The sequence below is a fragment of the Thrips palmi genome, unplaced genomic scaffold (genome assembly GCF_012932325.1).
Source record: "Thrips palmi isolate BJ-2018 unplaced genomic scaffold, TpBJ-2018v1 HiC_scaffold_15, whole genome shotgun sequence".
Lineage (NCBI taxonomy): Eukaryota > Metazoa > Arthropoda > Insecta > Thysanoptera > Thripidae > Thrips > Thrips palmi.
The window spans coordinates 10581969-10602453 of record NW_023144624.1 but is presented as its reverse complement, the minus strand read 5'-3'; the positions used below and the strand labels follow the sequence as shown (position 1 = coordinate 10602453).

Here is a 20485-nt window from a genome sequence, read left to right as displayed (position 1 = left end):
AAATTGAGCCGCCCCTGCCGCGACTGCAATGCCCCCTGCCGACCAATGGGTGAAACGCCGCACCTGCAGCCAGTGGCGTTGTCGTCGGGGACTTGGCTTGCCGGCGTGGAAAGACCGTGGCCAGGGCGGCCGCCACACATGCAGGCGGCGGCGGTGCGGTCGCCTCTCGCGCACGTTGTTAAGTAGAGTAGGCGAAAGGCGCCACCGCGTCGCGCTGACCGCGGAGAGCTGCGGCTATTATATGTGTATGTGTGTATGGCATGAGAGAGAGGGAGCGGGGCCGGTCGGGGTGAACGAGCGAGAGGCAACGGCAACGGGGATGGGGCGGTGCGGCGCGGAGAGGGAGGGCGGGCGCCGCGGCCGGGCGAAGCAGGGAAGGCACAGTCCACTGCGAGTATCGAGCGGAGCGGCAAAGGCAGAGTGCGATGCGAAGCGCGAAGCCGAGAGGGTTGGCAACAGTGTCGCGCGGCGTGGCGCGGCGTGGCACGGCGGGGCCTCGCTGCCTACGTGGACGTGCACCACGCCGTGCTCGCCGTGTACCGCGGTACAGTCTCTGTCGTGCCTCGTGCCCCGCACACTTGTTGTCGGGGACCGCGGACCGCGGCCGGGGGCTGCTTGAGGCTCCGAGGGCGAGGCGCGCATGCGACTTTGGTGGCGGTGCCCGTCTGTGTGTCAGTCGGGCACGCGGGGCGTGGCGGGGCGCGTGGCGGGCCACGTAGATGGCCCGGTCGCTGACGCTGACGACGCCCGAAGTGGAGCGCGGGCCGCGGCGGCCGAAAAGCCGAAACCGCGGGCCACGCCACAATCGCCTTGCCGGCCGGCTAGCACGGCTAGCACGCTGTACGCCACGAACACGACGGGCTGGCCGTCGTGCAGGAGGCTCTGGGGACGGGGAGCAGCGACGCGTTGCCTCTCGGTGTCGCTGGCGGATGGGATGGAGGAGCCCCGGCCCGGCTTGGGCTCCGCCTGCGGCCTGACTCCGAGAGTCGTCGCCCTGTCTCTCTCGCACTCGTGTGGCGTGCTGTACGGGTGCGAGAGAGACAGAGCGACGAAGACGACTCTCGGAATGAGGCTGCAGGCTGCGCCGCCGCGCTCCGGTTGCATGGCCCAGCCGCACGGCACGGCGCGGCCCCGCTGCACCGCACCGCACCGGCCGCCTCGGTCTCGGTGGCATCGGCATCGTATGCAGCGGAAACAAAACGAAGCAAAGCGAAGCAAGGCGGAGCAAGGAAACAGAACAAACCGGTCTTGTGTTGTTGGCAATGCCTTGTCGTGGTGTGCTTGTGCCCCGCGCCGGGCTGGCCAGGCGTGCCGTGCAAGGCGAGCACCGTGCCCTGTCGGCCCTGTCGCTCTACCGGCGGCAGAGACTGCGGGCCTCTGCAGCCAGGGCGAGCCAGGGCCTCCGCGGCGCGCAGCCTCTGCCGTCGGTTTTGGTTTTCACTACGCCGGGGTGGCCCACATTCGGGCACACCGCAAGGTGTCGCTGACGAGCGACCTCGAAAGCGTCATGTTGTTGGGCACTGGGCGCAGCCGCGAGGTCCCCGAAGTCAATGCGCTGCGCGTCCTGTAAGTGCGGCCCCGGTGCATCCCCGTCCCCGGGCCGGGGTCGCTGGACGGGACGGGACGCTGGGGCCGCGGCGCCGCGGTGCCTGGCGGGCGTGGGGCGTCCGGGACGCGACGCGACGCCTTGTCCTGCGGGCTGCGCGCTGCGCGCTCTGCGGGCTGCGGGGCACGAAGGGAGTGCTCAGTGCTCATTAAAGCGCCGAGCCGAGTCGTGACTGCACTCGGGGAAAGGCGAGCCCTTGGCTTGCCTGCCTTTGGCTGCCTTTGGCTTCGCCGTTTAGCTGCCTCCCCGCTTATTTATTCAACTGTTTGTGCGCGGCTTGGCGTGGCTCGGCCGGACTGCCGGCCTGGCCTGGCCTGGGCTCGTTTTCTTGTCCCTTTTATTTTTGCCTCTGATCCTGCTCTCTTTGCGTTTGATTCGGCCGCGTAAAGTCGAAGGTCAGTCTGCTGCGCGAGTGTGTCCGTCTGTCTGTCTGTCTGTCTGTCTGTCCGTCCGGCCGCCTCTAACGTGCTAACGTTTGTTTGCTTGTCTGTTTGCAGGAGGGCGCACCTGAGGAATTGCCTGGAGAAGCTGAAAGAAATCGTCCCGCTGGGAAATGACTCTGCCCGGCACACCACGCTGGGGCTGTTAACCAAAGCCAAAAGCTTCATAAAGGTGAGTGAGTCTGGCCGGCCGCTGCGTCGGAACGTCACCGAGTCGGTGCACCCGCACTCTTTTTGAGCGTGTGGCGCCCACACCGCCCACCCCAGCGAGTGGCCCCGCCGAGGGCCCCGCCGAGGGCCCGGCCCGACTGGCCAGGGAGGAATGCCTGATTGGAATAGCTGTTGGTAGTTGCCGTTTGCTGAGTAAACAATTTGCCAGGCACTCTCGAGACGCGGGGCGGGGGAGGGAAGGGGTGCAGCTGGGTTATATTAGTCTGGCCAACAGCCGTGCGAGGTAGGCAGGCCCGGCGCGCAGACCCACTGTCCGGGCGGCCGACCCTCTCGCGCTGCAGGGGCCCCGCCGGCCCCGCCAGCCCACGATGGGCCAGGCAGGCGACCAAACCTCAAGACGCGTTTTGAGCCCCAGAGTCGCCAAATAGGACTCGAACCGAACGTGTGACCCCACCAATGGATTCCTCGTTCGGAGAGCAAGCCATTTGGTGGGGTCACAAGCTCGGTTCGCATACCATTTAGCGACTCTGGAGCTCAAAACGCGTCTAGAGTATTGGCCGCCTCGGCCCACTGTGCAGCCCCGCAGGGCCCCGCCGGCACGCCGAGTCTGGAGTCGGAGTGTGCTGACCCCCGTTGGCGTCCGATTTGTTGCAGACCCTGGAGCGTCAGGAGCGGAAGAACTCGTCGCACAAGGACCAACTGCGGCGGGAACAACGCTACCTGGGCAGACGCCTGGAGCAGCTGGGCGGCTCGTACGCGACGGCCCTGGCCATGCACGGCATGCAGCCGACCAACGTGTCGAAGCGGCGGTCCGTCAGCGAATGCTCCACGTCCACCGTGTCGTCGACGTCCTCGGTGTCGTCGTCCGTCTCGTCCATTTCGGAGTCAGGCAAGTGGCGCTCCCTGCCGGCTGATGGCGAGCACCTGTCTCTCTTGCACGTCTCTCTCATTCCCGTAAGGGAGTGCGAGAGAGAGACAGCGTCGACGGCAGTGCTCGGAATCAGCCTGCTGCTCCCTAGCAGCGCGGCCAGCAGCCTGGCGTGGCGTGCCTTAGGCGTGCCGTAGCAATCTTGGCGCAGCGGGCCTCTAATTGTTTTGTCCTGTATCTTGCAGATGAAGTGGACGTGATCGGATACACGAGCACCCAGAGCGACACAGACGACCACTCAAGCGTCCAGAGTGCGTCGAGCGACAGCGGGGTCACCATGTCCACTTCACGACTCACTTTGTCGGAAATGGAAATGGTCTAGGTAGGTTCATGCCGTGGAGGCACTCACAATCAGCGACACCGGAAAAAAAAAACAGTGCAGATATAAAACAAACCATTTTAAAATGGATTTGGCGGGTGGGCATACGAATCCTGCCTTGCCGGCAGCCGTATTGTTTGAACCCTTTGTCGAAACACAGCTAGTATGTTAACTCTGGGTGATTGTAGTCAACCTAGTTTACTTACATTTGTTCTTTTCTGTTTGTAGGGGGAAGTGACAATACCATGAGATGGGCGCGCTGCAGAGATCTGCCGCTCCGCACCAACGTACTACAGTATATTACAACACATCTGTCTAGTCAGCTGCATGCCTGCAATGCCTTTACAATGTAAATTATTTACTATGTAAATTGTACATATTTTTTTAAAGAATATAAATCTTTATATTTTATCTGCAGGTCATGACCCTCCCAGATTTTGAGGTCAGATTCTTCTGATCTTATTTTATTTCTTTGATATTAGTTAATGACTTTTTCTTTTCCTTCTTTTCTTGCATGAGGGAAAAGAAGCATGCCCCGTAGGTTGTCATATAAGATTTGTGTAAGCATGCAGCGCTCAGGCAGATCTTTTGCGGCATCCTCCGTCTCGGTGTCGACATATTTTTTTATTGTTTAAGATAAGTTTAATAATGCTGTGACATGAAGGATTGACTTTATCCTCAAAATGAGACATGTCTCGCAAGAACATGACTCACTAAACTGAACAAAGATTGTTGGAAACAAGGGCCGGAGGCAAAGTTACGCTTGTGTACAGCCGTTTGACAAAAGACGCACACAAGTCAAGTCTAGTTCTTTGGGATTGAGTGTTTCTGCTGCAGGAAAATTTTAAACAAAACAAACAAAAAAATGAACAAAACATAAAATTTTGCTAAATAAAAAAAAGTATATTGTAGATGGTGGAATTTGTGAATTGTACTGAACAGTGTTGTGCTTTATCTAGATACAGTTGTCTAGGTAAATATCTGGTTGGCGTGTTGCTCTCCAGCATTTTTATCTAGGTAAATTAATTGATAATTTTGTCTCTATCTTCATCTAGATAAAATAAAATTGTGTTATAAAGTCTAGAATCATTACTAATGCCTCAGAATAACAGTAGTCTGGTTATTTTCTTTTACTTTTATTGTTTCAAACCTAGCCATTTCTCTTTTGTAGGTTGATTATTAACTGTCAATGGCACACGTTCTACATTTGTCATAAATTATTTCTAGAGGTATATAAGATGTTTGTAGCCTTGACTTATAATGAATTCTGTCTGAGGTATTACGTAGGTAGGAAACCATTGTCTTTTATCTAGATCAAAATATGGATAATACTTACGTTATCTAGATAATAAAAAACAGGTGGCTCTTGTCTTATCTTCATCTAGATAAGTTGGAAGTGTTATCTGGCACAACATTGATACTGAAGATGTTAAAGTTTGACAATTTAGTGCAAGCAGTTCACTGCATTGTGTGTGTGCCAGATCTCCCTCCCTCTCTGTTCAGTAGGGAAATAAATACTTTAAGGAGGATGAATTACTGTAAAATAAAACATCGTAAAGCATTCAAAGAGTACAAATTCTGTAACAAGACCCTTATGATAAATGGGTAATTTTTTTTTCATGTTTAATTTTTGTGAACGTGGAAGTTTCAGCATGTAGTCTATATCAGACAAAAGTTATTATTTTTTCCCTCTCCTTGTCCTTTTTATTTCCATCTTATTTCTTCCTCACTTTTTTTTTATTTAGGTTTAAGGGTAAATTAAAGTGATGAAATTGCTACATGCTGAAACAGTTCCAGTGTTTAGGACTGATAGCATCAGTTTGAGGAGAATCTGTATTGTATGAGAGACTGACATATTGGCGTGAGAGATGTACCACAGACCATGTGCTGTTGGCATCAGCTCTGAACACCATTGCTGCCCCCAGTAGACCAGACTGATTGTCCCTAACTTATTTGTTCCATGCAATTTGGCTCGTTCCAATGTTCCTTCCTTGGAGATTCTTACCTGTGTAATTCCCTCTCACTCTGTACAATTTTTAATCATTTTTCACCTGTTTGTAAGTTTTTATCTTTATAGCTTCTTCTAAGGCCACATAGTTCCTGTTGTGATTTCTCAAAGTCACTCATATGTTTAAAGAGTTATTTCTTTTTTTTTCTTTCTTAAAATTTAGTACTTTGTACAATGTAACCGTGAGAGATGTACATACATTCGTGTTCTGTGAACACTTTTGAGAATTTCCAGGCTTCTTCTAGGCAGTTTACTATTGGTTCGTGCCATGTATTCCATATGCAGGTTTCTGGGTGGCGCTCGAAATGGTGTTTAGCAGTGTATGTGGATGTGGTGCATGAGTTTAGGTGACTGATCTGATTCCCACAGTATTTTAGTTGTCAGCTGTACAGTAATTAATGTTCTGCTTCTCTTAGCCCACAAACAGCATTCTTTCTTGACACTTTGTCCACCAACGGAAAGTGAACTTTTCTTTTCCCTGACAAATTCCACTCAAAAAATAATAAAAAGATATTGGACAAAGAAAATAATATATTTTAAAGGTGGTTAAAACACGTTTAACTACATTTATTGTAAATGGCACACTTAGTATTCTGTTTCATTGAAGTATTTTATGCATCTGATTTTAAAATTTAATTTACTGCAAATTGATTTTAGACAAAGGTAACAGATGTTTTAGCTGCAATGTGATAACAGGAACATAACAATGGATTGTATGAACTTCAAGTTCCTTTCACCGCAGGAAATTTGCTTGGGGACTATGTAAATTAATACCAGTATTGTGGCATGATTGGAAAAAAAATTTAAAAAAATATTCTGTCCCCTTCAATTGTCTGTTCAAATTGGTGATTTATTTGTGGTTTAACTAGTTACTCCTTTCCCTCTTGTGCTTAAGGTATATCATTCATTTTGTAAAGTGTGATGTCTGTATAAACAATTCAGACAAATAAATTTGACTCTGCTCAAGTAATGAACTTGTTCCCTGTCTTTGCATGGTAGGTCTTTGAAGGTGGCATTTTCAGCTTGCGTAGACTCTCTAGAACCTTCTTTTAATTTTGTTTTTGTTAGTAAAGCATGTATCTAAACATCACCTGATTAAAGTTATTTGTAAATTGTGAGGAAAGCATCAACTGGGGCTCTTAAATAAATTTGTCATGATATATGTTTCTTGTAACCCATTTCCTGTGATGGATGGTAGTAACAGGGTAAAGGGAAGCAAGAGTCCTCATGTGGGACAAGCCATCTTGGTTGTAAATTGACTTGAAATGCGACTGATGAAAAGGTTCTATGACATCTGGATTTTGAGTGTTTCTGCTTCAGAATTGAGTTTATCATTCTTAAAACTTAATATTTTACCCCTTTTCCCCCCTGTGCACTTTTTTGGATGTTTTATTGCAATTGTAAATAGTTTAATTTGATGCTTGCATTGCTTGCACTGCTAATGGGTATCAGAGGGCATTCTGAACGCAATCATTCCTATGTCTCATGTAAATTATTTAGTTTGTAATACTATTTATGTGCGATCAGAATTCTTTTGTGGTGAACAATGTTATCAATGCAAGCTAAATATTAGGTCAGTTTACATCCAACCAGCTCTGTCATTAACTTAAACTTCTCAGTCGCTTGTCAAGCTTTTATACTGTCACCAAATAAATTGTACACCAGACACATGTATGAATGATGGAGTAAAGTTATTGTAATGTAAATATAATGTGGAACTATTCATATGCATTGTTTTGTTCTTAATCATTTTCTCAAATCTAAAGAAAATAAAATTTGTGTATTATAAATCCATTGTTTCAATGTCACACCCTTCCCAAAGAAACCTCTCAAGTATAAAGCCATGGCTATGCTTTTTGCGTCACCGGAAATATCATTTCTCAGCGCTTTGAGCCACTTTCACCCACATCTCCTTACAGGCTCGACCCAAAAGGGTTGTCGTCCAAAACCATGGAGAGGGGATTCCCCGACTGGGTCAACGTCAGTCATGTCGAAGGGGATGCCTACCTACCCGGCGACCCGCGCTGCGTTGCACTGAGTGTGAATTGGGTTGCCTATGCTCGCGGCTGCGCGAGTTGGGTGAGGCGAGGACCGCGTGCGCACTCAATCGCCGTCGCCGAACGGCCGTGCAATGGGTACTGCGCGGCGGATGCCTTCCGGAAACGCCCGAAGATTAACGCCTCTGCCGAAAGCAGCCGAAGATTGTGCCGGGCGAGCCGAGCGAGGGGCCCGGACCGAGGGCCAGCCCAGCCCAGGGCCCCGGGCCGCAGCCCAGCAGCGTAGAGTCGGGGAAGTCGACTTCGGAAGTCGAGATAAAATGTTGGCGGCCAGCGTTCTCATTTTGCTGCACGCCTTCATCGCGGTGAGTCCGCGCCTTGGCCCGCGCCTCGGCAGTGTGGTGGCACCGTGGGGCCTCCTGGAGAGTGTCGTGCTCGTGTTTGCAAGCGAAGGGTTGCCCGGATTCCAGCTCAGGTGGACCAGGTCGGACCCACCTTGGTTGTCATGCCGTGAGGTGTCGTGAGGGACCATGAGTACCGTGAGTGACTGCATTAGACGAGTCTCACGGACTGCAGCCCTCAACGGCAGCACCGCATCGCATCCCCCAGACTCGGTGGAGCGACATCTAGACATCGAAGCAATTGGAGAGATTTCGGACCGCCTCATCCTCATCTCGAGGCCCCTTTAGCATAGTTGGTCTCTGCTCCGCGCACGACTGACCGGGAAAAATATAAGGAGAGGGGGTCGGGGGTCCGCGAAAGAGGGTCAATGGCAGACGCGGCGGGAAGCCTTATCGCGATCAGAGCAACATTTTAGAAAATGGCACGTGGAGCGGCAAGCAGCTGCTGTGAATGAAAGAGTCTTGATCAGTACCCAATTTGGGGCGAGCTATTCTTTACCACCCAAATTTGGGTGAGGAAACCATCCTCGCCCAAAATTTTAGTCTGATTAGTGAGCCTTTCATTCTCAGTGTAGAGAGCCTTCTTCGTTGCACCAGGGATGCGCTGGCGTTGGTGCCGTCGGCCCGGTGCGGCCACAGCCCCTCGCGCCTCCCGACGCTCCGAGCCACGGCCCTCCAGGGGGGCTCGGGCAAGACCGGCAAGATCCGCGGTGCACTGGGGCCGGGGCCGTCGGGGGCGGCGCCACGAGGGGCGGCCCCCCGCCGGACGGGTACGCGGAGGACGTCGCGGACCTCCGTTCCACGACCGCAGACTTAGCCGGTAAGCAGTCAGGGACCCAACAGCCCGCCGCCGCGCTGCGACGCACAGTGGGCCAGAAGACCGGTGGAGGTGGCCAAATCTCTAGACGCGTTTTGAGCTCCAGAGTCGCTAAACAGGACTCGAACCGAACGTGTGACCCCACCAATGGATTGCTCTCCGGACGAGGAATCCATTGATGGGGTCACACGTTCGGTTCGAGTCCTGTTTAGCGACTCTGGAGCTCAAAACGCGTCTAGAGTTTTGGCCGCCTGCGCCGGTCTTCTGGCCCACTGTGCGACGCCCTCGAACGAAGCTGCGTCCAAATGTCGAAATGCGGCAATGCGGTTGCAGAGCAGCTGCGGGCCTTCAATGACCTGTACGTCGGCAAGCTGGACTCGCGGATCATGACGGCGGCCACGTCGCTCAGCGGCCTGCACTCCAACGTGGAGCGCATCCTGGAGCGCGCGCACGTGTGGGACACGCTGCAGCTGCACGTGGCGGCCTGGTCGGAGCAGATGCACACGCTGTCCTCCAAGATGGACCTCCTGAGCAGGTAGGGCCGCATCAGCAGCAGGAGCAACGTCGGCGACTGTGTCTATCGCTTCCTCCCTCTGCTGACCCAGGGCGCAGGACAACCTGTCGGCGCTGGAGTCCCGCCTGGCCTCGCTGCCCGCGCTGGACTACCGACTGGAGGCGGTGGCGGCGCGCCTGGAGGACGCGGAGAAGCGCCTGGAGCTGCTGTCCAGGAACGTGGACGAGCTGCGGCTGGATGTTCGGCGCCTCGACCCCGCTGTGGCGGCCGGCCAGTCGCCGGTGGTGCAGCAGTTCGCCACCAGGGGGGCACTAGCGTCGCTGCGGACGGTGGAGAGGAAGCTTGACCGGCTCCTCCAGCAGGCGGGCAAGCAGCACGCCGAGCGGCACGCCGAGCGGCAGGAGGGTGAGCAGGAGCAGGGTGGAGCAGGAAGAAGGGAGCATCGGCTAGAAGGGCCGGTTCGGACCCGCCGCATGGAGAATCTGACCTCGGCTGGCTTGTTCTAGCCCAGGTGTGGAGCCAAGGCGGCCATGGCGGCCATGGCGGCAACGCGGGGGCGGCCGAGGGGCGGCAGGGGCCGCAGTTGGCGCTCGAGGGCGGTGGCCGGCTCGTGGTGCGGTGCCACGCCGCTCCCGACGAGCTGGACATCCTCAAGGACATCTCCGCCAAGGTGAGCCGCATCCAAGTGCACGGCGTCAACGACCCGTCTCGCGGCCTCGCCCACGCTGACTCTGGCTCGCTGCAGGTGGACGTGCTGTTCGACCAGAGTCCCCTCGGTCGGTCCGAGGACGACGAGGACGACGACGACGCCCTGGTCGAGGGCGACGCGGACGCCGTGGAGGACGTGCACCAGAGGCAGGGAAGGCAACCTTGCCCATCGAGGAAGCGCGGCCGAGGTCGGCGGGGGCGGAGGCCGGCCAGTAGGGCCGGTAACTACACTGCCAAGGCCGAGCCAACAGCGGGGGGTGGGGGCAACAGCACCGCGACGGCAGCACCGCCGGAACCCTCGACGACGCAGCAGCCCTGGACGACGCTCCTCGCCGAGGCCGAGCTCAGCAGGTTCACGACGCCAGCACCATGGCCTCGACTGGCCACGGCCGCCTCACTAGACAGCTGCTGTGCTCAACTTATATCCACAGACGATCTTTCTTTACTTCTGGACCGGATTGATCAGCACAGCAGCTGTCCAGTACTTTCCGCACTGTTCCTATTACCTAACCCTCTGTTTCTTCCACTGTTTCTTTAACGAAGTGTTTCTTCTCTGGAGACTGTTTCGCCCACCGTGGCCTCGGACTCGGTTCTCGCCTCTGCCCTGGCTTCGACAGCAGTGCCCGTCAACACCACGGGCACCGCGGCGGTGGACGTCGGCCTGGTCTGCGGCGCGAGGGTGGCGGAGGCGCTGTCTGCCCTCACCCACGTCATCCACGCCGTGTCGGCCCTGCCGCGCCCCAGTGCGCCTCCCCACGCCAACGTGACCGCCGCCGTGGACGCCGCCGCGCTCCAGGACTGCGCTGACGTCAAGGGTGGCAGCGGGGAGTACGTCCTGGCGGGCCGCCGCGTCTACTGCGACATGGACACGGACGGTGGCGGCTGGACGGTAAGGGGACCATGACGGAGCCCGCGGCGTAGGCTGCCGCCGTGCCGCCCTCAGGGGCCAACGCCCACGACAGAAGTGGCGTGGTTCTCAGGAGCAGCGCTCCAGTCCACGCGAGTACAGTAACTGGAACCCTCACCGTAGGTGGTGCATCGCCGCGGCGACTGGGGAGAGCCGAGACTCAACTTCAGTCGGTCCTGGAACGACTATCGGGAGGGCTTCGGCGACCCGGCCAAGGAGTATTGGATCGGCAACAAATGGCTGCACAGGTGGGCTCTCATCCTCGTCGACGTACTTGGCGTGGGCAGTGTTAGACACGTGTTGGCAGGCTGACGGCGGCGCGGCCCCTGACGCTGCGCGTGGACCTGTGGGACTGGGACGGCGAGCACGCCGTGGCGGAGTACGGCTCGTTCCACGTGGCGGACGAGGACGCCCTGTTCCGCCTGTCCGTGGCCGAGTACTCGGGCAACGCGACGGACGCGCTGGCGGCGCACAGCGGCAAGCCGTTCAGCACGTGGGACGCCAACCACGACTCGGCGCCCGCCTGCTGCCCGTGCGCGCCGGCCTACAGCGCGGGCTGGTGGTTCTACAGGTGAGCCTCGCTGCGTGCCGCTGGGAGCTCCACCACGTGCGCGCCGTGGGCCAGAAGACTGCCGCCGACGGCCAAAACTCAAGACGCGTTTTGAGCCCTCGAGTCGCTACACAGGACTCGAACCGAATGCGTGACCCCACCAATGGACTCCTCGTTCGGAGAGCAATCCATTGGTTGGGTCACACGTTCAGTTCGAGTTCCAATTAGCGACTCTGCAGCTCAAAATGCGTCCGTGATTTCGACCGCCTCCACCGGTCTTCTGGCCCACTGTGATGCGGCGTCCCCTCACCTCAAGCGTCCGCTTCACATTTTGCAGCTGCTTCGAAGCCAACCTGAACGGCGAGTTCCACACGCACCCCGAGGAGAACGAGTACTACAGGGGCATCATCTGGGAGGGCTGGCGGGGCGACTACTCGCTGAGGGCCGCCTCCATGATGGTGAGGGCCTCGGCCAGCACCAGCACCGCGGCCTGAAGCCATGCTACGCTCGCAGTCGATTTGAGATGTGAGACAAATGCTTGTTGAGAAAGAAAGAGAAATAGATAGCGAATTATACACGCCTTGAACTTATTCTTTCTCTTCAACATCGTTTTATTTGAGCGGGGAGGGGGTGACATGTTCTGTGTTACTTCCAGAAATATGAAAGGTTGTTCTTAGGGTTACCCTTTTTCTTAGCTATCGCCGCCAGATCAAAAACTTACAAATCAGTTGGACTAACTAAGTTTCTTCTAGTTATGAGGAGGAAGACAGATGACGGCCACTTTTTCGAAGTACCTGCAGAACCGGTCCTGGTGATGACGGAGGTGCATAGATGGCCGAGTGAGAGGACGGCGGGCGAGAAGTGATCAGATGCAAGGAAAGCAGACATCCACAGAATCTTCCGATTGAGTGTGGTCAAAAACCGACCCTTGCCCTTGAAAGCAAGAAGAGGGATTCCATTTGGCCGGCCCTGGCGCCGACGCGCCACGCGGTACCGTCGGTCACCCTCTCTCCCCTGGCGGCAGCGGAGTCGGCGGCCTCAGCGCCCGACGAGGCTGGGGTAGGCACGCCCGTAACGCACGCCTGTGCCCGTGCTGCCCGCCTGCCGGGCGGCCGGTCCGCGCGGCGCGCACCGCAGCCAACCTTCACCGTCCCCGCGCTGCGGTCCATCAGGTGGGGAGTATCGCCGTTCGGGCGGTGCAGAGTGCAGGGGTATCTGCGAACCGCCCTGCGGAGGGAGGGTGGGGAGGGCGGCCTATCTCCGAGGCGCAAAGGTCACACGCAACGCAATGCTTGCACATCGTTTATTACACAGAGAACAACTGAACATCTTTCTGAACGAATACCGTACTTCAAAGGCAACGTTCAACCAGCAAAAAAAAAACTTCGTCACCTGCACATTTTTAAAGCCAACGCCAAAGTTATCTACCAAACAAATGTTTTGTTTTTCGTGTTTCAATAAGAGGGAATTTGCTCTACACTTGTTTACGCACAGTGGGCGGCGCGCTACTTGACCTTGCCTTGGTTCGGCGCGACGTGGCCGGACGGCCAGACGTGCTGCTCGATCCAGGGCACGAAGGGCGAGACCCTGGTGTAGACGCCGGGCGGGCCGGACTGGCAGGCCTTGCCGAAGGACGTGATGCCGACCACCTGGTACATGCAGTGCGGGCTCTGCGCCAGCACCTGCAGCGGGCCGCCCGTGTCGCCCTGGCACGTGTCGCTCTTGCCGCCGCCCGCGCAGATCTGCGTCTCGTCCAGGATGCCGCGCGGCAGCGCGGTCGTGGGGCGCGGCGTGGAGAACTCCCGGTCGCAGATGCCGTGGTCCACCACGGGCAGCGCCACCTTCGTCAGGTTCTCGCTGATATCTCCCCCTGCCAAACGAAACGCATGAGAATCAAATTGGAACGTGCGCCCGGGCCGGGTATCGAACCCGCGCCGCGCCGCGACTCACCCAACTCGCTGGGGCCCCAGCCCGTGGCGATGGGCACGTCCCCGGTCTCCAGGCGCGGGCCGGTGTGCAGGCAGGCGGGCCGCACGTGGTCGTTCATCTTGGCGGCGTGCTCGAGGCGGAACAGGGCGATGTCGTTGTAGACGACGGGCCGCTTGTAGTCCGGGTGCTGGATGCTCTCGGCGATGCGGATCTTCTGCGGACTCGCGCCGTCCTTGCCCAGCACCGCGAACTGGGGTGACAACTTCGCGTTCCTGTCGACAACAAACGAGATGATGCAGTCATGCAGTATGAGTTCGCCGAAGATGAATTTCAAGCACCGTCTGAGCAGCCAGCCACGCGTCCGAAATCTTACCCTTCGACACAGACGGCCGAGGAGAGCACGAAGTCCGGGGAGATGAGGATGCCCCCGCAGTAGAACTTGTCGTCGCCGCTACTGTCGTAGCTGATGTGAGCCTGGATGCAGATGCAATGCCCCTGGTGAGAGACTAGAACCTTGCGGCGGCGTCGCGGCCGGACGCCCACACTGCCGAGCACTCACCATGTGCGGGAACTCCCTCGGCCCGGCGGGCACCTTCCCCACGGCGAACACCCTGTTGTAGTCCGCGCCGCACTTGTCCACGAAGGCAGCGTACTCCGTGCATTCTGTGGACAGGGCGCGGCGTTCAGGCGTAGGTGCTCTCCCTCTACCACGAAGATGTGTACAGTGTACTTACTGCGGCTGCTGACAGAGCCCGTGGCCTCGCTGGCCCCGAGGACCGCGAGCAGGCAGAGCAGCGCCACACGCATCATGGCGGCGGACAACGAGTTGGTTGATTGGTTGGGTGCGGCGCCGCGGACGGGCCTGGCGAGACTGGTGTATTCCTCGTTCCGGGAGCCTCATATATTTGCGTCCCGTTCCGAGATTCGCCGAGCCGCAGTGGGGGCAGTCAGGCAGGCAGGCAGGCAGGCAGGCACGCTGACGCAGGTCGAGTGAGGAGGCGATGTGCGCGGTGGAGGCGCAAGCCGATCCCCACCTGCCAGCAGAGGATCCAAAGGAACCGGTCCTGTGACGGAGGCACGGCGCTCCCAGTGGACAGCCGTTGAACTTGGGTCCTCCCTCCGTGAGCTCCTCCTGCAAAGTCGGAAGCGACCTGCGCTGCAGCGGCCTGCCCATTTCAGTTGAATCAAGAGAAGAAAAGAAAGAGGGTGTGGGGGTAGGGAGAAATGCGCGTCGAAACAAATAGTTAAGTGTCTCATTTAATTGCTTGTTGCTCCCCGAGGTATCAATTTTCGCATGGAAGACACACTGATCACAACAACGATGGTAGAATGGTCGATGGTACATTTTGGGAATCGCCCGGAAAGTCCTGCTCTTAAAAAATCTATTTACAGCTTCACGCCCCAAAATCGTCACTTGACTCGCAGCATTACAGCTGCACCAACCTACCGATAAGGCCTACTGCCCGACCACCCTTCCCATTTTTCAGTTCAGAGAACCATTGTACAAAATCACAATATTCGCGATCACAGATAGCAAACATCACAAAAACGGGCCCATCAAATCACAATTTATAAATACATGACCAAAATAAGCATGAACAATATTACAGCCATTCTATGTACACAATAAATAGCCAAACTACAGTTTTTAATTGAGAGACTTTTTTTAAAGTCCATTTTTTGAGCGACTGGAAAAGATAGTCGCGCTTTTTACTCACCAAACTAAGTTCAACATGTATTGTCTGGACGGTAACATTAATTATTTATGTTAGGAACAAGCAGTTCATCACTACGTAAAGTAATGCAACCATGTGCAACGATTAAATTCAATCAGTTCTAACGATTCGATGAAGTGCCGCAGGTGCAACATGTGCACCCACGAGATCGGCGAAGTGGTTGTCGTAACCCCAGACAACTTCAAGGATTATTTAAATCAGTTATGAAGGGCATGAACAAAGATTGAGTAGCATTAACTGTTAACGGTGTTACTGGCTGGGAAAGTCACTAGAACGTCTTTTTGCCGAGATTAGTCGTTTGACAACCACTAAGTGGCGAAGTCTGTGTCCTGAACACCCTGGCGCCATGCGCGCTACGCGCCGCGTCATTTCGGCCAGACGATGCTCACGATCCAGGGCACGTAGTGGTACACCCGGGTGTACACGCCGGGCGAGAAGCCGCAGGCCTTGCCGAACGACGTGACGCCCACGATCTTGTACATGCAGTAGGGCTCGGTGGAGGCCTGCGAGTAGTTCCTGGTGGGCAGCTGCAGCGGGCCGCCCGAGTCGCCCTGACAGGTGTCCTTGGCCGTGCCGCCGGCGCACAGCTGCAGACTCTCCTGGATGCCGTTCTGCAGGCGCTTCTTCTCCGTGTTGGCGTACTCGTTGCTGCACACCCTGTGGTCCACCACGTGCACGGCCACCTTCATCAAGTGGTTCGCCGCGTCCCCCTCTGGAAGGCAGAAACCACGTTAATTCAATGTTAATTCTTTCCCGCGCCGGGCCAATTAGGCGGACGACTCGAGTTGTTTTCCGCCGCGTTCCCGCCGGGCCGGCCGGCAGCGGACTCCTTCTGGAGTCGCTCCGTCGCTCCGTCTCTGCCGCACTCGTGAGGCCTTCCGAGGGGCTGCGAGAGGGAAGGGGCGACGGAGCGATTCTCCGGAATGACTCGAATGACTCACCGAAGTCCGTGTTGCCCCAGCCGGTGGCGACGGGCACGTCGTCGTCCTGCTTGCCGCCGACCCGGGTCGGCAGGGTGGGCTCGGTGTGCAGGCAGGCGGGCCGCACGTAGCCACTCATGGCGGCGTCCTTCTCCAGGCGGAGCAGCGCGATGTCGTTGTAGGTGGACGGCGGCTTGTACTCGGGGTGCTTGATGAGCTCCTGCACGCGGATCGTCTGCGGCCGCGCGTCGTCCTTGTTGCTGGCGCGGTCCAGCTCCCCCAGCAGCACCCACTTGGCGGGCCGCTCCCTGCGCACCACACGCTCGTCTCGTCACCCTCCCTCTGGGCGCCAAAACTCCAAAGCTCATTTCTAAGTCCAACTCACCCCGAGTAGAGGCAGTGGCCGGCCGTCATGACGAAGTTGTACGAGATGAGCGAGCCGCCGCACAGGTAGTCGATCTCGCCGTCGTCGGCGTCGAAGCCCACCAGCGCCTGGAAGCGCGGACCAAACGCGGGGAGTGCTGGGCGAGTTCGTTGCTCGGCCGGCAAGCCGCGCAAGCCGCGCGCCCGGCCAGGGGAATTCCCTGGGCAGTGGCGTGGCGGCGTGGGCGTGGCGGCGTGGCGGCCTGGCCAGCCACGCGCCCCGCGACTCGGTTCGGGGAATTTCCCCGCCGGCTCAGCGTGGCTCAGCGCCCCTTGCTGCCCAAGGCACGCCCACGCGGCGGGCAGCCGGTCGGAATGGGGAGGCGGACGCACAGTGGGCCAGAAGGCAGTGGAGGCGGCCGAACTTCTAGACGCGTTTAGAGCTCCTGAGTCAAAGGGGACTCGGAAACAGCGCGTGACCACACCAATAGATTGCTCTCTGAAAGAGGAATCCATTGATGGGGTCACACGTTCGGTTTGCAAACCTGAGCCCTGTTTCGCGACTCTGGAGCTCAACGCGTCTCGAGTTTTGGCCGCCTACACCGGTCTTCTGGCCCACTGTGGGACGGCCGCGTGGCGTACTCGGTACTCACCATGTGCGGGAACTCCATGGCCTTGGCCTGCGTGCCCCCCACGATCAGGGGGTCGGCGGCGGCGGCGCACTGGTCCAGCCTCTCGGTGTGCGTCATCAAAACGATGGACTCCACCTCGGCGAACACGTGCTCGGCGTACTCGTGACACTCTGTCGGGGCACATCGCTTTCAATGACCCTCCTAGGCGGAATTTGTCGAGGTTGCCTCGAGCGCATGGAGTACTTACTGGCGCGGGCGCGTGCGTAGGCATTATTGTCTTTCTTGGGACTGGAGTTGCGGGGAGGCGGCGGGGTGGGAGTGCCTGCAGGGGGCCCTGCTGCGTCGGCCCCGCTCTTGTTCGGGCAGCACACGATGGGGTAGGGCCCGGCGTAGTAGCACACCTTGGGCCTGCGGTTCTTCTTCACCTCCTCCAGCCCCCAGGGGCACTCCGTGCTCGTCAGCTTCTTGCACCGCCCCTTCTCGCCCGTCGACGCGGTGCACTCGCTGCCTGTGGACAACGACAAAGCAATGCGTGAGAACAGGGAGCCCCAGCAGCAGCATCACCAATCCGCAAGGACGCCGTCGCCACTAAAGGAAAGACGCAGACAATAAACATGATGGGGTTCTGGCAGTATCGCAGCCACCTGCTGACCAGGTGGGCATTACCGAGTTCAAATAATAACAAACAACGACAAACAAAGACACTGCGGTGGATGTTGACATTACTTTATTTATCTATACATTGTACTTAAATTTACAGAGAATGCGGCAGCTAGAAATGTCATGGTGCGGTCTGTCCTCAGACCATTAGCTCAAGACATCCTTGCCTCATCTATCACAGAGAATAAAACGAACAAATTTTAATACATGACATAATGACTCACATAAAACATGACCCAAGTCATTCAGACTTTAACGTCCTTAACATAAAACGGAAGCGATTCGGTGCGGCAGACTTGCAACGCGTCGCTCCAGAAACGCGTCGCTCCGGCGGGCGACGCAGAATAAATAAAAACAAAAATGGCGCGCTATTTTGAATGGGCAGCAAGCGGTGAGTACAAAAGGTGAGGCGTCGCTGGCATCACTGCTCGTTGGGCCAGACGACACTCTCGATCCACGGCACGTAGGCCGAGACCCTGCTGTAGACGGCGGGGGAGTTCTTGAAGCCGCAGCCCTTGCCGAAGGAGGTGACGCCCAGCACGTGGTGCATGCAGTAGTACGGCTTGTCGTTCGTGAAGGTCTGCAGCGGGCCGCCAGAGTCGCCCTGCGGGAAACAGCGACGGCGGGGTCAGTTTTCGTGCGGTTCTAGCAACCCATTCCTCATCCGCCCTCGGAGGTTCCAACCGTACCTGGCAGGTGTCCTTGCCGCCCGCCAGGTCGCCGGCGCACAGCTGCGTCTCGTCCAGGATGCCCCGCGGCAGCTTGATGCCCACCACACTGCGGTACGAGTCGTTGCACAGGCGGTACGGCTGCAGCGGCAGCGCCACCTTCATCATGATGTTGCTCGGGTCGCCGCCTGCAACGGGACACGCGCGCGTTCACACCCCACTGCGGCCAAGCCAACCCCCACGCCACACAGTGGGGCAGAGGATCGGCTCCGGCGGCAAAAACTCTAGACGCGTTTCGAGATCCAGGGTCGCTTAAGAAGATTCAAACCGAGCGTGTCACCCCACCAATGGTTTCCTCGTTCTGAGAGCAATCCATCGGGGGGTCACAAGCTCGGTTCGGGTCCCATATAGCGAGCCCGGAGCTCAAAACGAGTCCGCGGTTTCGACCGCCTCCACCGGTCTTATGCCACGCCGAGTGTGCACGGCATCACTCACCGAACTCGGTGTGGCCCCAGCCGGTGGCCAAGGGCTTGGGCCTTGAGGCCGGGAGGGTGTTCTCCGTGTAGACGCAGGCAGGCCGAACGTAGGCCGTCATCTCGGCGTTCCTCTTGAGCCGGAGCAGCGCTATGTCGTTGTAGTGCTGGGGCGGCTTGTAGTTGGGGTGCTTGATGGCCTGCGCGACCTCCAGGCGCTGGGGGCTGGCGTCGTCCTTCGTCGTGGAGAGGTCCAGGTCGCCGAGGAGAACCCATCGCGCCGGCTGGCCGCTGCAAGTCATGGACGGAGATAATCGTTAACGTCGAAACGAAGGCGAGTTTTTGGTTTTTCTCCACCGCGGAAGAAACTCACGATTGCGTGAACAGGCAGTGGCCGGCAGTCAAGACGAAGTTGGGTGCGATGAGCGAGCCGCCGCACAGGTACTGGATGTTGTTTTCGTCATCGCCGTATCCAAGCAGGGCCTGCAACCAGCGCGACATGCTCGCGGTCAGGTTCCACCCTCACTGGTGCGCGCGTGCTACGTCCTGTACGTGCTCTGGCCTACCATGTGCGGGAACTCATTGGCGGCGACGTCCTCCCCGCCCAGGATGAGCGGCTCGGCGGGGATGGCGCACTTGTCGATCTTCTCCCCGCTCACCAGTGGCGAGAGCGCGAAGGCCTCCTCCTCTTGGAACACGTACTCCGAGTACTTCTCGCACACTGGAAACAGATCCCGGTTAGCCACACCCTGCATGCGTGGCGACGTCGGGCATCATCGCGCCTGGCCAGCGCGCTCATTCCGAGAGTCGTTCTCGTCGCTCTGTCTCTCTCGCACCTACCCAAGACGCCTGAGTGGGAGGGAGACGGAGAGACGAAAACGACTCTCGGAATCAGTCTGCAGCTGAGTGGAGTGGAATCGTACTTACTCTTCTTGGCAATCCTCCCACGCTGCTGCACCGCCGGTCGCCCCGTGGGTCTGGGGGTCGGCCGCTGGGTTGGCCGCTGGGTCGGCCGCTGGGTCGGCCGCTGGGTGCCCCACTGGGTGGGCCTCTGGGTGGGCCTCTGGGTAGGCCGCTGGGTGGGCGACGTCCAGCCGTTGTTGAGCTGTTCGTTGGTGCTCTCCGGGCAGCACACGATGGGCAGGTTGAGGGACCACGAGCACACCTGCGGGTACTTGTGCTTGCGTATCTGGTCCTCGGCCCAAGGGCAGTTGGAGAGCTGGCGGCAGGAGCCCCGCCGGTTCACCGCCTCGTTGTGGCAGCGGCTCCCTGGACACACGCACCCCAGTCAGTCCGAGAAGTACACTGGGCGGAGGGGGAGGGTCGATCGAGCACAGTGTTCTGGATGGCTGTGGGCGTGGGACGGGTTCGAGCGAAGCACGCGAAGCACCCCCACGCGCCCCGGGCAGGACTCCGCGGCGCAGCCTCGCGGAGAGTGATTCCGAAAAGTGTCCTCGTCGGTCTGTCCCTCTCGCACCTGCAGGGGACGTCTCATTGACTGCGAGAGAGAGGGACCTCCCACTCGGAATCTCGCCACGCCGCGGTGCCTCGACCCAGTGATGCAGTGCAAGCGGATGAAGCGAGTCAGTCCCTGCACCTTGCCACATGCGAGCAGACCAAGCAGTGCCAAGCAGCTGATGTGGGACGCACGGCACGGCACGGCCGGCGAGGCCGAGACGCGGCATCACCCAGCCGTCTCATTCCGAGCACTGCTTTCGTCGCTCTGTCTCTCTCGCTC

At 57.6% G+C, this 20485-nt stretch overlaps 3 protein-coding genes across 3 annotated transcripts in view; 2 read left to right on the top strand and 1 right to left on the bottom strand.

The window, feature by feature from the left end:
- The window catches only part of LOC117640910 (max-interacting protein 1-like), a 44969-nt gene extending 38337 nt beyond the window's left edge, over positions 1-6632 (top strand). Inside the window, exons 5-8 of the mRNA XM_034377904.1 lie at positions 2104-2218; positions 2872-3106; positions 3331-3467; positions 3693-6632. Of these exons, the coding sequence (XP_034233795.1) occupies positions 2104-2218; positions 2872-3106; positions 3331-3467 (487 nt within the window). The 3' untranslated portion in view covers positions 3693-6632. The remainder of the gene's footprint in view (positions 1-2103; positions 2219-2871; positions 3107-3330; positions 3468-3692) is intronic.
- Positions 6633-7999: 1367 nt separating this feature from the next.
- Positions 8000-11941, top strand: LOC117641214. Its single transcript, XM_034378366.1, has 10 exons — positions 8000-8008; positions 8441-8690; positions 9021-9222; positions 9293-9606; positions 9708-9871; positions 9947-10442; positions 10527-10798; positions 10940-11064; positions 11124-11387; positions 11704-11941. The coding sequence occupies exons 1-10, from the start codon at positions 8000-8002 to the stop codon at positions 11858-11860; spliced, it is 2253 nt and encodes a 750-aa protein (XP_034234257.1). The 3' UTR covers positions 11861-11941.
- A 711-nt stretch (positions 11942-12652) lies between these two features.
- Positions 12653-20369, bottom strand: LOC117641213 (transmembrane protease serine 9-like). Its single transcript, XM_034378365.1, has 18 exons — positions 20225-20369; positions 19675-20016; positions 19314-19468; positions 19121-19230; positions 18770-19038; positions 18296-18462; positions 18030-18210; positions 17194-17454; positions 16968-17116; positions 16337-16443; positions 15973-16259; positions 15407-15743; positions 15176-15210; positions 14030-14191; positions 13855-13958; positions 13669-13769; positions 13317-13567; positions 12653-13236 (listed from the first exon to the last, which is right to left on the bottom strand). The coding sequence occupies exons 1-18, from the start codon at positions 20352-20354 to the stop codon at positions 12872-12874; spliced, it is 3513 nt and encodes a 1170-aa protein (XP_034234256.1). The 5' UTR covers positions 20355-20369; the 3' UTR covers positions 12653-12871.
- Between the last annotated feature and the right edge of the window lie 116 nt (positions 20370-20485).

Coding starts and splice junctions, on each gene's coding strand:
- LOC117641214 (XM_034378366.1), top strand. Junction 8,691..9,020: donor CACGACCGCAGACTTAGCCG/GTAAGCAGTCAG, acceptor ATGCGGTTGCAG/AGCAGCTGCGGGCCTTCAAT. Junction 10,799..10,939: donor CGGACGGTGGCGGCTGGACG/GTAAGGGGACCA, acceptor CCCTCACCGTAG/GTGGTGCATCGCCGCGGCGA.
- LOC117641213 (XM_034378365.1), bottom strand. CDS start 20,354: ATGTGGCAAGGTGCAGGGACTGACTCGCTTCATCCGCTTGCACTGCAT. Junction 15,211..15,406: donor TGGATCGTGAGCATCGTCTG/GCCGAAATGACG, acceptor TAATCCTTGAAG/TTGTCTGGGGTTACGACAAC. Junction 13,959..14,029: donor GGGCTCTGTCAGCAGCCGCA/GTAAGTACACTG, acceptor CCCTGTCCACAG/AATGCACGGAGTACGCTGCC.